The following is a 16,495-nucleotide window of genomic DNA, read 5'->3' on the forward strand; positions in this document are numbered from 1 at the left end:
TAATTAGTGTGCGGACCATTTTCATTTATATAGTGCTCTGTGAACACAAATTAGTTAGTATAAATCAGTTAAATGACGAAAAATTAGGTGTCTATTTACTTGTGACCACTCAGTGTATATATATGTCCATTGTTTTTATCTGATTCGTTTATAGTGTAACCTCGTTTGTCATTGCTTTTGTCTAAGATTTTTATTATAATTGTGTTTTATGTTTCATATAAGTCTAGTTATTATAAAATTTCATGGTTGATTGTATTTTTTTATAAGGTGTATTATATAGTCTTTGCGATTTATTAAAATAAGTTAGTAGGTTATAGAGACCTGTTATAATAAAATATGTACTCAGCGTCACCTATATGCTGTAAAAATAATATAGTAGTTGCATGTTTTGGCCTTCAAAAGTGTTATATAACTATAAGCCAAAATTATTCCTATATACGACATCTTTTTCGAATTTCTCTCAAAAATATTTCATGTAATTTAGACTTGAGGTCTATTTGTGAAGGCTAAGAATTAATTAAAAGATAAGAAAATCTTATTATATATATATGTTTTGCATGTGAACTGAGACTAAAACTTAAAAGTAAAACAACTGAATCTCGGACCTAGTGCGATTTGATTGTTGTATTACTATTATTTCTTATTCGTTAGAATAGAAGTTAACTGTACTCGTTAGTCTCCATTTAAATTGTTAATTATTAGTTGCTAACTAAGTTTAAACTTAACGTTAGACAGGAATACATATACATATGATGAGTAAAATGATACTAGGTCGTATTGGAGTTTTCCGATCAGGTTTCTCTAATACAGTTAAGACCCAGCCACTTACGTGTGAATCAAACTTCATCAATAAGGTACACAATTTATGGCAAGGATCAAGTACTCGAACGAGACATCTTGCAAGCACTATCATAGACAGTTCTCCAGGTAGCCATCAACGACAACGTAGATCAGTCTCTTCTCGTATCCTTTTAAAAAGAACTAATTTATTTGATAATCAATGATATTGAGTAACTTGTTTATTAATTATTTATCATTTTAATTTCAGTTCTAACTAATCTTAGCAAATTCTACCACCCCTGTCCTATCATTAACTATTAAGACATTCATCTTTCTATTGGTCTAATACTAATAGGAATAACCTTCAGTATCTGGCCTTATTTTCCATTATCCTAAGTTTCTGTAGCAGTTGGAATGACATAGCCTCTCAGAAATGAAATTGTTGATAGTTTGGTAAAGAGTATACACTATGAGAGGGCTTGTTATTCCAACAATAATGCTGAAATCATCTGAAATATTGCTAATGCATTAGGAGAGTGTACTATACACTCACTTATGGTATTGGAAAATTAAGTGCATAATAATAATTAAATTAATATATGGATATTCTGCTACTGTGTAACTGATGATTTAAAGAAGTTGTGTGCATATGAGCACGTTTTGTTCTGGGTATATGATTAGTTGTATACAATTGGGAGTACTTGTATATTGTAACACTGACAGATTTGCTCAAGCTTAGTAATCATTTTGTAAACTAAGTAAGTATAAGAATGTTGCGACATTTATCTTACTACTGGTTTTCCTTACAACTCTGTCACCTTACTTAGCTTTACAATTGCTATAATGTTATAAACAAATGACACAATGTTTTTTTTATGATAAAAATGTACAACAGAAAATTCAACATTTAACAGTGACCTTGATATAAATCTTTCTCACATACACTTATGCCAATTTGATAGTGCTTAAGAAAGTAATAAGCCATTTTTTCAATAAGATCTTAGTGACTGTGAAGCTAAGTCTGAAACAATGGGACAGAAATTTATGAAAAATAGTGAAATGCACTTTTAAGTATTTAACATGCATAAAATATATTTAAATATCTGAGCCACTCACTTTCAAGATTTATCTATAGAAAATGGATATCTTATATAAAAAAAAAAAATCTGTCTTTGACAAGTCAGATTGGTTCTCGAAGGCTTTGTCTTTCTCACACAAATTTGATTATATACTTTTTTTGTTGTTGTTTCTTATATTATGGATATTCTCTTTGCCCTTCCCTCTTCATCATTGGTTTCAAGAATCTCATTATAATCAGCTAAATATGGAGCCAGCAATTTTTCTCAAATCTCTTTCATGAAACAGAGATTGTGATAGACAGTGACTATACATATCTTCAGCCAGTTTCTTGTTTTATAATGCATGATTTTCATTCAACATAAATGCCATGATGCAAAGAAGAAACGGAAGAAAACACAGAAGCGGTAAAAACATTATTGCTTTGTATCAGATAACACAGCTGAAACTGCTTCCATTCTTCATCTAACTGAGCCCCAGGTTGAATGAACTGGGTGAATTCTGATATCTAGGATATTAGAATAGATCTCCTTAGGATAGTAAACAGAAAACACTTTTTCTACAGCAGCTGTCTGCAGTGTCTTTCTGCAGGCTTCAAGATTTTTGAGACTTAATTGGCAAAACTTATTAAGCTATACAAAATTTACAGAGCATTCCTGGAATTGAGAGCTGGAATATTGGCTCTTGCAAAGATAAATGGTGATAATGTTTTTAAATTTTCTGTGTCATATTGTTGCCTTCCTATTGTCACATAATGATTACATCTTGCACTATTGCAGTTCACATTATAACATGTGTCTTAGGTGGGAGATAGCTCAATGCTAGTGGCATGCAGAAAATCTCAAAAGCACATGTGTGAAGAACAGATGTGTGAAGAGAGGTATCTATGGGAACTACCTTCATGTTTACTGCATTACCTATAACAACAGAAAATACTTATTACGTATTACTCCTTCAGTGCAAATATTACTCCAGACACAGAGACACGAAGTGTTTCTTTGATTGGAAACTGAACTTCTGATGAACATTTGTATTTAAATATTAAGAAGGTTTTGTGCTTATTGCTGGAAAGCATGTAGATTGGATACATCTTCTGAAAGCAAAAGTTCTATACTCAACATAGGGAGTGTCAGCAATGTGGAAAGAAATGTTACTTGTTTAGATAGTATAAACAAACAGATGTTCAGGCTCTCATTATTGCTCAACAACATTATGTTGATGGATCCAGTAATGCTTATTTGATGCAGCCTTCTGAAACATGTTAACTTATTTGGAGTGGAAAAGGATAACATACTTAAAGGGGAGAGTGATGAAAGACTTTCACCTTCTTCATCATAATATTAGTTTTATCATCATCAAAGTCAATAAGGGTTTCCTATTTGCTCTGGAGTGATTTAGTTGCTGTAGTGGCAAGGGTAAAGAAGTGACAACAGAACTAGTGTTGACCTTTGGCTTGATTTTGCTTTAATTAACAGTCACAGAAATGTAGGGTGTAGATTAGTAAGTACAGTCAGCATGGGTCACATTCTCAACTAAACATGCTTATACTTAGCTTTAACTGTTTTACCATTCTTATGGTAAATCTCCCAAACAAAAATTTTTGGTTTTCTATAACGAAACATGGCTTTGTTTGTAGATAAGAAATAAATTGTTAGTATAAAACTATCATTTGACTATTTAAATGTTGTTCTTTCTGTAGAACAATATTACAAAGCATACCTTGAAAGAACTTCCTTTCTGAAAAATTCTCAACCAATAAGCACTCAGTTGTAAAGAGTTCCAGGTAATTAATGTAACATATCTGATTATCATCATCATCAAACCTACACATAGTTAAACTTTAGCACTTTCTCAACCCCTTTTGGAATAATTGAATCCCCACAAGTATGTGCAGCGAGAACATTTGACTCTATGCTATAAAAAAAGTATATTTATTTATCCATGTTATAAAAATTGAAAATATAAAAGTAAATACAAGTAATTTTTCAATATTGTTGATAATTATGAGATTTGTTAATCAATGTTTTTGGCCCTTTGATATAATAAAGCCATGTTATCCATTCAGTCTTCTGAGGCTAGACTGTAGTAGAAAAATAAGATAGGTAAGCTATTACTTATTTATAAGACCTAGGCTCTTGTATAAAGCGACTACTTGTGAGAAAGGAAGTGTTTATATCTTCCCATCTGCTCAGTTCACTATTTAAAAAAGATATTAATAGAAATATATATATATAGCAAAATTTGATATTGGTCAGTTGACTGTCTTGTCAATCCTATACCAGAGAAAATAAATATTTTTTTTTATTATAGTACGTAATGGTGAAATTAAAAAATTCTACAATTGAAGATGTCATAAAACTAAAATATTTAATATTATTATTATTATATGTATAAGATGCCAATAGCTTTATCTGGAGAATTTGCTTACATAGTTTATATGCCCCTGATAGTAAAATATCTGTAAATAAATATTTTCTGGAGTACTGTGTCATTTTTCAAATTTGTAAATTAATAATTATCTTACTAACACGTCAACATTTTCATGTGAATGTAATTTTTATTTTAAGATCTTTACAATTCAAGTGAACCATGCAAATTAAATTACCATTTTCATTTTCCTAACTGGAGATCCTTAATTATTGTTAGAAGCTCAACCTGGTGTTGAAAAAAGAAAAAAAGAACATGTTTTTAAGGGTAAGTCCTTAAAATTCTTCTACATATATAAAACATTAACATTAGTTTTCACTATTAGACAGCCATAAAAATTACTGAAAAGACTTATGTGATAAAGACTTTTTTTTTTGTTAAGTTTATTCAGAAATTTATTTGTTAAGATTCCAAAATAATTTTTATACATCATTAAATATTTTAGTTATTTGGGGTTGTGTAAATTTTATGGAATAAACTAGGCTGTAATACTAGTCCATCCAATAGGTTTATTTATATAAAAGTCCCTTTGAATTCATTATTAACAACAATGCCTATTAGTTAAATAAAACCATTAGTTATAAAGTTATTCAAGTCACAAATTAAGTATGACACATCTTTGCTGAGCCCACAGCCATTGTTTCGACAGAATGAATGCCATTCACATAGAAGTGTGTATTTTATAGCTTTGATAACAGTGACTGTATTTTCAATATAGTAGCACTGTTTAGAGAATGATTTGATTTTTGAAATATGCAGTGATAAATATATCAAAATATGAATAATTGCAACAAACTTAATAGCTAGGATTTTAAAAATCGTAGAAAATGTGTGTGTGTGTGTTATGCAAGAATATAAGTGTTTATTTACATGTGCTACTTATTAATAAATATTCTTCTAATTTGTGACATTACTAGTCAATGATAAAAGAAGTATATACCAGAAAAGACTCAGTATTGTGTATCACAGTCTCTGGAGAGTTTTGAAATAGGTACTTTTTTATTTTATTTTTTTAATTCTGCTAAATGAGAATAAATTTCTGTTTGTCAGTTTAAAGTTATGTAAGTAATCTTCTTTGATTCATTTAAAAAGTGATCATAACAAATAACTGTGTCCAATCATATTGTTTTGGTTTTTCAGCAAATTTTGATTGGCAAGATGCATTCAACTTGGATAGTCAGCTTACGGAAGAGGAACAGTTAATCAGAGATCAGTTTCGTACATACTGCCAAGAGAAGCTAATGCCTAGGATTCTGATGGCCAATAGGAAAGAAAGTATGTATTTTTTGACTAGGAATAACATTGTGAAAGAGATCATGCTTTGTTATGAATCTCTCAAAACCACATTGAATATATTTGTATTCGGTAACTGAATCAGTAGCTTATCTGACTTATATTAAAGCAATCATCAAAAGGTATATATAAAAAAACTTGTTTAAGGCACATGTACAAAACTTTATTACCCACTTTGAAAGTATGAAAGTTGTCGGTATCAATTTTATTTAATGTTTGTGATTAAGTCCATAATATATTTGTTATACTATATGTCACAGTCAAGGGTAAACAACAGGTCCAGTTGAACTTGACTGTCAGAATTCAACCAGACTTCACTCCATTAATAGATATAATACCTATGGGCATTGATTGAATAAATTAGTGTTGCATAAAATAATCGATTAATCAAAATTAGGATTAAATTGATTAATAGCATGAAAGTAATCAACTATTAAATACAAGAACAACAAACATATATTCATGTCAAAGTGAATAATATAAACCTATGGTAGCAGTGAGCAATACTTAAGTGTTTTTGTTGTGAGTCTCAGTACTAGGTATGGTTCAGCCATGACTGGAATTATCTCTAATAATTATTACATATGGAAAATTACACCTACACTTTAGCATCTAAGAGAGCTCTGTTATGTTTGCTAGTTAAGTTGTATTGACTGCTGTAGAGAGAAATATGAATGATTGATAGCCACACTTTAAATAACTTAAAGCATGGGTGGTTATCTCCAGGTTTCCTCGTAACTTCTCAATTAGATTCATCATTGATATTGTTTCTCTGTTTCAAATGTTGAAAAACATGTTATGAAATTAACACTTTTAGTTTGAATCATAAAACTTTATTAAGGGTATGGCTTGGACAGGTGTGTATATTTTAAAGAAGGATATATTTCTTTTTTATTGAGGATTATTTCTCTGTGAACCTTACATGTAATTTAATGTACATATGGCTGTTTTGTTTAATTCTTTATAAACAACCTTCAAATTAATTTCATCAAGCATTTATATAAATTATCTACATGGAGGAGTTATGCACACATACAAAGAGAAAAGACAGGTCCAGTTTTTCTTGATAAAGCTATTTACCATGAACTCGGACATTTTTCATTAGGCATTTGGTCGTCAGTGCTTCCTACAGTTTTTCAAACAAATTTCATATAATCCATGTAGAAATGTTTCTTAGGCTGTGACCATGAGCTTGAAGTTTATAATGACAGTTAACAATTATGTCTGTAAAAAAACACAAGTCTGTGTGTTTGTGTTTATGCTGTTATGTACTTAACTCAAGTGATTAGACAGTATGATTCACAATAAGTTTTCGTCTTTAGCTCACAATCACAATTGTTCCGAAATGTATTATTGACCTTCAAAGCAATTGTTCAAAGTGATATTAATGTTAAAGTCAGTATATATTATAGTTTTGTTGCCAAGTTTGGATAAATGACAACTTGTGAATCGTAAATTTTAAGAATGGTCAAGATAACCAAGGATCAGAGGTTAAGGCCACAGAAAAATCAACATTATGTTATTACTTTTTTTTGTAACCAAGTTTAATTTGTTAATTATATGTAGATCAAATATTTATGTTCAGTTAGATTGCTACAACCTAAGCTTTTTTTTTTGTTAGTATTTCACCGAGAAATCCTCCCAGAAATGGGGACATTAGGAGTTCTTGGCCCTACTATAACAGGTTATGGATGTGCTGGAGTTTCTTATGTGGCTTATGGACTCATTGCACGAGAATGTGAACGGTAAGTTATGGTCAATTGATAAATTATATGAAATTTCTCTAAAGCTTTGAGATTCTCTATAAATTGTCACATTAATGAAAGTGGAAATAAATTCAAAATTGAAAACTAAATAGAATATGTATATGAATTACTTTATTGAAGCTATCTTTATTAAGCTATCATCCTTCAAATATTTCCTCTGTAATGGGTCGGGACATTAGTAGAATGTTCAGAGTGATTCAGCCAAACAAATACAGCTACGACGTTTTTCTTTTGGAGTGCTGATTAGAAAAATGTTTAAACTTCCAAATCCAGTACATCAAACATTGTGCTAATATTAACTTTATGTTACCTTGACCATCTTTCAGTTACTCAGTAGTCTTATATTGTTCAATATAATCAAAGAGTTGAAATTTGTCTCAGTTTTATTAAATTAAGAACCTATAAATTTGTATTAATGCTATTAAAATAATAACCAATAAATTCATGGATTCTCAACTTGTTATCTTTCACCTCTTGAGGCTCAGTTTCACATCCAAAGCTAGCTTACAATGAAGAAATGATAATTTTTTTTTGCACTCAACAATGATTCAGTTATGTTTTTTCATAATTCTTCATGTACTCTCAAATAGACATTTTAAGGTGATTGGCCAAGGAAAAGGTGATTACTGAGAGGTACTTGTGATTGACACAGGTGAAAAATAAGTATGGCCCCTGCAATATTCTTCATCTATTTCAAACCATAAAAAATGTTACTTGTATGTGGCTTTCAACTGTATATCTAGCAATAAGTTAGTGTACTATGTTGTATTGTTTTTATAAATTGCAATTTACTAGTTACATTAATTATTACTATGGTTTTGAATATTTCATTAGTAATTCATTTTTGTTTTTAAATTAGATTAATTTTCTTTAAGTTACCACAACAACATCACTGCATAATGTAACAGAAACTATTTTATTAAATAAGAACATGCATAAATTACCAATCAAACAATGTTATACATGCAACTTAAAATTAATGTATTATGAGAGTAGAAAAAAACAACAACAACTGGAAATATTGAATGGTTCAAAAGATAGCTGACAAAGACTAATATAATAATTCGTTTAATTTTCACACATTTCAGAATAATGTACAAGAATATGTGAACAGTATATAAAGATGGCATATAAACTGCCATAGAACCAATGAGTGTAGATAAAACATTATATACATAGAACAGATTTAAATGTAGGGCCAAGAAACTTTAGTATTGCCCTATGGAATTAACATTTTCTGAAATGTGTCAGTTACCATCATTTATATATACCTTGCTATCCAAGTTACTTTTATTGTAATTTAAATGACCCTAACTTATTATTCAAAACTAGCACTTTCACCCTCTGAACATTCTGTAGAACTATTTTGCTTGTGAGACTTTTCACTAACAAAATAAATAGACTTTTATGAGTGGCAATGTCTTTTTAAAGGTGCTCTCTCTTTCTCTTCTTTTTTTTTTTTATTTTGTTTGGTTAGCTACTTTGGAGCATTGTTCTACTTTATTTTTCAAAAAGAAGTCATAAAATGCCTATCAGAATAGTATGTTAAGTTACCAACTAAAGCAGTGTTTTAGTATTAGAAAAACAATTTTCAACAAATAAGCATTAGTTAAACTTTTCCATTACCATCAGTTATGCTCACTTTGTTTTTCCTTGGGGCAATAGCACACTTTCTGTTAGAGAAGATTAAAACACTTTCTTCTATAATCTCATTCTATCATTCTTTCATGTTTTACAGTGTGTTTTTATCTTTTCAGGTACTTAAGACACTAGTAATCCATGAAAAAATGTCATCCTTCTATTGTATTTCAATTTTAGAAGCCATTTTGAAAACTTTAACATAAAAGAATCTTCTATTTATATTCAAAAACATAATAGGATTTACTACTGATGTCGGGAACAATTTTTGATTGATGAATTATAATTGTAGATTTTTCGGTTATGCAAAATAATTTCTTTATATTACTTTCATGGTTATAACATGGGATTTATTTGTAGTTACCAGCTAATATGTGATACCAGATAAATGACAACCATTTGTGGGTTAGAAGTTAAGGATGGAATGTTAATTCATATGTAACAATGCTGTTCTTTTAACACTTAAATTTCCTTACTTTGGTATTCTCAAATTTTAACATATTTTGACTTCTCAATAACGCTTTGTAAGTACCTCTTTCCAAGTTTTCTGCTAATGGAATCTCTTATACAGGATTCTAGTTTCTGCTTATATTTAAAAAGATAACTTATTTACAAATTAAATGTGTCTAAGATTAAATATTTTAACTTCCTGATGTTTGAATCCCAATTATTTAGTACTTTTTAAAATATGTGAGAGAAATACAAAAACTATTGGGCTTACTGTTACAAGAGGTGTTGAGGTGTACGTGTTTACATTTATTGTTTTTGGTGTATGGTATTTTATAGAGTGGACAGCAGCTACAGATCAGCTATGAGTGTACAGTCATCCCTGGTAATGCACCCTATCTATGCTTATGGCACAGAAGAACAGAGGGAAAAGTATCTTCCAAAATTAGGTAAGGAACTTTATTATAATATGGTCATGACAAAGACTGTTATCAATCACTATACATTATCTCGAAACCAATTACTAACTTTTGTTTATATATATGTATATATATATATATATACATACTAGGTGATACTGCATGTAAAAACACCTTAAAATATAATTTCTTTCATGGCCTAGTAATTAGCATATTGAGGTGCAGATTGAAGGGTCTATACTATCAATACCTGATCCCATTGAATATAAACTGTACTTTCAGTGATGGTTGAATTATAAAAGTTACAGTTAGTCTCATACTTTGGTTCAAAGAGCCAAACAAGGTCCTTGTAGTAACAGTTTCTTCTAGCTGACTGCATTCTCTTTGGTCATTAGTTCAAAAACTAGGGATCACTTTGTCTGAACCCTAAAGGTCTCTCCATGACTTAGTCGTTTAGTCTTTATACACATAAGATTCTGGCAAAGATAAACACACCTCCAATTTCATTCTAGCCAGTGCGTTGAGTGTTTTTCACTTATTACATGAATCATTCCTAGTTTTATCCAACCCTTTAGCCACCATGAGTACACTTCCAAGATTCTACTTGTGGCATATTTTAGGCCTGTAATAAGTAATTCTTGTGCCTTATGTTCATGACCTTATAATTAATAGAGAAGTGAGGAAGTATTGGAAATTTGCTTGATTAATTAGGGTTGATTTATCGTCTAATATATTTGCAGGTTTTTGCTTATCAACATTCAAACTTTCTGTTTTCAAGACTGTTTAGAAAAATCCTTTGCAATCACTTTCTAACCAAACCAACATGATGAAGAGCCACAATATTTAGCAAAAAGTTTGGATCTTCGTAATTTAAACATAAATAACCTAATGCACTTTTCAGAGGTAGAACTTTCTTCTTCAGCAGCAAACTGGAAATGCAGTTTGCCCGTGAAGAAGAAAGGTCCACCTTTCGAAAGTTCTCTGATTATAGGGTTTTGTATTTTTTGGTTAAATTGATTTCTTGAACCTAAGTGTTTTCGTGACATCATGATCAACTTAACCATTGTATGTATCGTGCTGAAACTCATGTTAAAAACCATTTGATTAAAAAAAAAATCATTTTCTTTATATACCATATTATTTAAGATAATTCATTTAATCACAGCTTTGTTAGAGGACAGTTATTTAATACTTCTTTTCTGTAATACGTTCCTGCCTGTGATTTATCAGGATTCAAGAAGTTAAGAAAGTGTAAAGTCTGCAGGGTATATACATGAACATATATACCTATGCTAGAAAACAAAAACCAGAACAATAAAAAAAAATCACAATAAAACAGTGGCTTTAATTATATATAGTGTAATAGAATCAATGTTTCTGTCAGTTTTTACAAAAATGGAGTGTTCTAAAGTAAACCTAGCTTATGAAAAATTACAGCCTACTATTTTGGTTTATTTTTCTATCTTATGATGCTGTAAAAAATGTATGTACAGAACAGTACAAAACTTGAAAACCTTTATACAAGTAACTTTATGCATGGCCTGTATACTTGTATAAGCTCAATTTTAATTGATTTATAGACTTTTCATCTAACAAAACTAAAATTTAGATCTATAGGACCTGCTATTTAAAGTGTTTACCCAAAATTCAGGTAGTTTAAACAAAATTTAGTCTTACTGGCAAAAACAAGATGCTCAATCTGAAAGCATGTTCAGTGTAAAAATATTACCAACTAAATAATAAAATGCACCCCATTGAGTCAGCAGTAAGTCTGAAGACTTATAATGCTAAAAACTGAGTTTCAATACCCATAATGAGCACAGAACGAATAGCCCATTGTGTAGCTTTGTGCTTAACTACAAACAAAACATTATAAAACTATGTCACAAGCAATTTTTTTTAGCAGTGAAACGTAGTTTACAAGCAAAAAAAAAACCTGTTATGTTTAGAGTTGTAAAATTAACTCAGTTAATCGATATAATCGATTCCATTAATTATTGTCATGTAGAATAACCAGCTAATCAAAATTGGAGTTTTTGATTATCCCAACTTTTATTCATATTATTGTCATTATGTTTTCTCGTTATTATTTTTAATTAGTTCAAGGCTCTTCAGTTTAATTGATTGATGTCACTACTCATGAAAATAACCAACTAATCAAAATTAGAGTTTCCGGTTATTACTAATGTAGATCATTCAAACTATAGAAGTCTTGTGTAAAAATAATAAAATTTGGATGAATGTAATCAATTAGTGAGCCCAACAATTAATCAGTTAACAAATTCCACTAATTGCTCAGCTCTGCTTGTGTTTTGTATTAATTTATAGAAGAAAATATTTATTAATTTTTATTTCACAAAATAGCTCTCCAGATTACAAGCATGTAGATTGATGAATATTTCATAAAGTATTGACAACTAAAATATCACTGTGTTAACAAATTCATCCTATTTTTCTTGCTTCGTGGAGATTTATTACAACCATTTTCCACAAATTATATGGCAAAATGAGTTTTTACTATTGCACTGTTAAAAAACATGAAACATAGTTTTACAAAAATCATGTTTTAACATGTTGCAGCCCGTGGGGAGTCGATTGGATGCTTTGGTTTGACAGAGCCCAATCATGGCAGTGATCCAGGAAGTATGGAAACAAAGGCCAAATATAACTCCAGGGATAAAGTTTATGTTTTGAATGGAAGTAAGACATGGTAAGTTTAGAAAACAGTATTATTTAATGTTTTCTAGTTCATTAAACTTCACAGTTTTCTGACAGCAAATCAGAAATAGTTGATAGGGACCATCATGGGACAAAAAGCAAAGCAAAACATATTTGGAGCATGTTGCAGAAGTGCAAATATTTATATTTAATGAAAGACTAGCTGTTATATTTACTAAATTAAACTATAAGTATGTAAGAAGCTGATTATTTTTACATTTGCTATGCTTGTTAAGTGAGATATATATAACCTAACCTTGTATAATTTATTAATTATGCTACATCTTTGTAATCTTGTCCCTTATTTTTATAGCATTGTGGCATTTATGAATGAGAATATGTTATCTCCAACTTGCTACAGAATTAAAAGTTTATTCAGACAAAAATCTACCTCGTCAATGGTTAACTATTTAGTTACTGAACTAATGTCTGAAAATGTTGATTGTAAACAACAACAACAACAGACTATATGCATGCTCAAAAACATATATAATGTTGTTTATAAATGTCCAAGACAATTAAAATCATAACTAAAACTTCACTTTTTTCCTGAATACTGACAGTACTATTGCATGACTATGCTTTCCTGTTTATATTTGGCTTGTTCAGTTGTTCTTAGAATGTAAGAAAGTTAGGCTTTATTTTAGATTAGAAGAATTTTTTATTTCAGAATACAGAATTTTGTTTATAAACTCTCTCCTTAAATAAGCCTAATTCACCCCTACTTATATAAAAATACAAACACATATATATATATATATATAATTCTCTGCTATATTCCAGGATTACAAATTCACCAATAGCAGATGTATTTATTGTTTGGGCCAAATGTGATGATAACATAATTCGTGGTTTTATCTTGGAAAAGGGAATGCAAGGTCTGACAGCACCAAAAATTGAAGGAAAGTTTTCTTTGCGTGCTTCTGATACTGGCATGATTATTATGGAAGATGTTGTTGTTTCTGAAGCAAATCTCCTTTCTCATGTAGAAGGGTTAAAGGTAAAGTGTACTAATACTATGTTTTCTCTAATCCCAGTAAGCATTGTAGTGCTTCTTATTACTAAAGATCACCACCGCTGTTTAGTAATTTCACTTTATTGAATTCTAGAACATTTGAAAAATCAAGTTGTTAGCAAGTCTAAAGTATGCCAATACTATTATTATATTTTAAAGAATTTCAAGGACTTTTTCAAACCCATGCAGATCAAATGTCTGTTAATTTTTAGATAGATACTGATTTCTTTCAGCCCATTTCTCTTTTGGCTAGATATATACATATGACTTATAATTCTTTAAACAGAGTAATTAATGTATGTTTCCAAAGTAAAATACCTATGATGTAGATATAGAATTTAATGTGTAATCTAGAATGTCAGCATTAACGAAATATAAAGTACACATACTTTTTTTTTTTGTTCATTCAAATATTTCCTGATTCAGATGTTTTATATTAATTGCCTAGGGTCCATTTGGTTGCCTCAACAATGCCCGATATGGAATTTCCTGGGGAACATTGGGTGCTGCTGAGTTTTGTCTTGAAACTGCTAGGCAGTACACCCTGGACAGGTATGTTTAGTGTTTTCTCTCATTTGTCTTTCATCTAATTAACCATTTGTTTGTTCTTTTAACAGGAATCATGTTGTTAAGCAAGAGTTGAGATCTTTTATCATTGAGATAGAATGATGACATGAATTTGAAATATCAAAAAATACTTAAAGAAATGTATAATATTGGGGTCCATGGAAGCTTATTTTCAGATAATAGGTTAAATCAGTGATATTAGATTGTTTTGTTAAACTTATTTTCAGATAATAGGTTAAATTAGTGATATTAGGTTGTTTTGTTAAATTATAGCTCTTCACTATTATTTTCTTGTACTATAAGCTGTAACACTGAGGTTAACTTGGTAAGCCTAAATTGTAATTTGAGAAGAAAATTTATGTTAACGATACCACAATTCATAATAACAAGAGATGTGTTTATCTTAACAAGTTTCAAATTGTCATAGTGAGAAAATAACGGTGAACATTAAATCCTTAAACTTTTGTTACAGAATTGCAATTGTTCTTTCACAACTGTTACTCTTTCAATTTATTTGTCTTTCATTATTTTCTTATAATGCAAACAATTTCAAAAGCTTTATTATACTTTCCATCGTTTACATATAACAGTAAAAATATTCTTGGAATCGTTTCTTTTCTTCCCACTTTTTCTTTGACCTAGCAGTAAAAACACTTTTGAAATTGTTGCTTTCTTGTCCAACATTTCCATATAGTATTGAAGCAACTGTTGACATTAATGTCTTTATGACCACCTTTTTTACATAGCAATAAAGACAATCTTATGAGCTGTCAATGATTCCAAGAGTGTCTTTATTGCTATGTAAAAAAGGTGGATAGGAAAACAATAATATCAACAGTGACTTTACAACTATATGGAAATGGGTGACAGGAAAGCAATGATTCCAAGAGTGTCTTTATTGCTATGTAAAAAAGGTGGATAGGAAAACAATAATATCAACAGTGACTTTACAACTATATGGAAATGGGTGACAGGAAAGCACTTTCCTGTTTACCTTTTTTACATATCATTGAAGCTTATTTTTTTAAGTAGGTAAATCCTTTTAAGTTTATAAACTGTGATTCAGATACATGTATTCACTCATTGTTAATAAAGATTTAATTATGTTAGACCAGTAGTTGTTCACAACCTATTGTTCGTGGGGTCTTCAGATTTTTTGTTGAAAGGTTGCTCGGTTACAGAAAGGAAATAGAAACATAGTGTATAAATCCCATTGTGGTACGAGATAGAAAAAAAATAATTAAGGTAGTCCATAAATAAGAATGTTTGAGAACCACTGTGTTAGACTATTGTACAAACCTAGATTTCAGATTTGTTTCTTTTGTTTGCTTTATCAAAAATAATTTTAAAACACAAATAGAAAATATTAAAAATGCTGTTATTATTATAAGGACTGAACTCAGTTGATAAATTGTGGAATACATTGGTGACATATGTAATGTTTACCAAAATCCAAGTCTGTTTCTTCTAATATAGAAGATCTCTAAATTAATTAGATAATTAGAAACTTATCACAAGAAAACATTTTATCAAGTTATATTTAAAATATGTAGAATTTATTATACAAGATTTTGATAGCTTTTTAAACATAATATTTTACAATAATCATGATTTGGGGCACTTTACAAAAAAATAATCTTTTAAAACTCAGATACAAATTGTAGTTATATTTTGAAAGATTGTAGATTCACATCACTGATTGAGAGTGTTTTTCACTCTCACATAATTTTCCATTACATATATATGATTAATAGTGTGTTGCTGAACTTCAAAGTGTTTTTGGTCTGTAGGAAGCAGTTTGGATGTCCGTTAGCTAAAAATCAGCTAATCCAGAAGAAGTTATCAGACATGTTGACAGAAATTTCAGTTGGTCTTCAGGCATGTTTGCGGGTTGGGAGGCTGAAGGATGAGGGCAGGTCAGTGTGGACTTTTTTTTTTATTAATAATATGCATGATACTCACTTGGCACTTTAACATGGTCATCAATTAAATGTGGAAAAAGTAATTACCTTTTTCTCTTAAATAATGTTGAATTTGTTACAAGAAAACACTTAAAAATGACTTCTTTATACTGAATTTTAAAGTACATGATTATTTGAATGTGTATGTCTGCAAAACTATCAATTGAAGAAACATATCACAAATAAGGTATGAACGCGTCAAAGGAGTTTATAAAGGTGCATTATATTATGATAGCTATTAAAAAAAACAAATATAAACTTCATCCTGATTGATTTAGAAGTTGTGAATGGTTGAGATATTTTATACAAGTGCCAATTTTGATAAAAGAGTTAGCACAAAGGATCACATATAAAGTGTAATAGAACTTAAAATAAGACCCAAAACAT

General features: G+C 29.7%; 1 protein-coding gene across 1 annotated transcript in view; it reads left to right on the forward strand.

The window, feature by feature from the left end:
- Positions 1 to 353: 353 nt before the first annotated feature.
- The window catches only part of LOC106457462 (glutaryl-CoA dehydrogenase, mitochondrial-like), a 24,326-nt gene continuing 8,184 nt past the window's right edge, over positions 354 to 16,495 (forward strand). Inside the window, exons 1-9 of the mRNA XM_013916883.2 lie at positions 354 to 963; positions 4,504 to 4,551; positions 5,425 to 5,559; positions 7,199 to 7,322; positions 9,768 to 9,877; positions 12,428 to 12,557; positions 13,349 to 13,565; positions 14,029 to 14,132; positions 15,938 to 16,063. Of these exons, the coding sequence (XP_013772337.1) occupies positions 750 to 963; positions 4,504 to 4,551; positions 5,425 to 5,559; positions 7,199 to 7,322; positions 9,768 to 9,877; positions 12,428 to 12,557; positions 13,349 to 13,565; positions 14,029 to 14,132; positions 15,938 to 16,063 (1,208 nt within the window). The 5' untranslated portion in view covers positions 354 to 749. The remainder of the gene's footprint in view (positions 964 to 4,503; positions 4,552 to 5,424; positions 5,560 to 7,198; positions 7,323 to 9,767; positions 9,878 to 12,427; positions 12,558 to 13,348; positions 13,566 to 14,028; positions 14,133 to 15,937; positions 16,064 to 16,495) is intronic.

This window comes from Limulus polyphemus, unplaced genomic scaffold (genome assembly GCF_000517525.1).
Source record: "Limulus polyphemus unplaced genomic scaffold, Limulus_polyphemus-2.1.2 Scaffold334, whole genome shotgun sequence".
Taxonomy (NCBI): domain Eukaryota; kingdom Metazoa; phylum Arthropoda; class Merostomata; order Xiphosura; family Limulidae; genus Limulus; species Limulus polyphemus.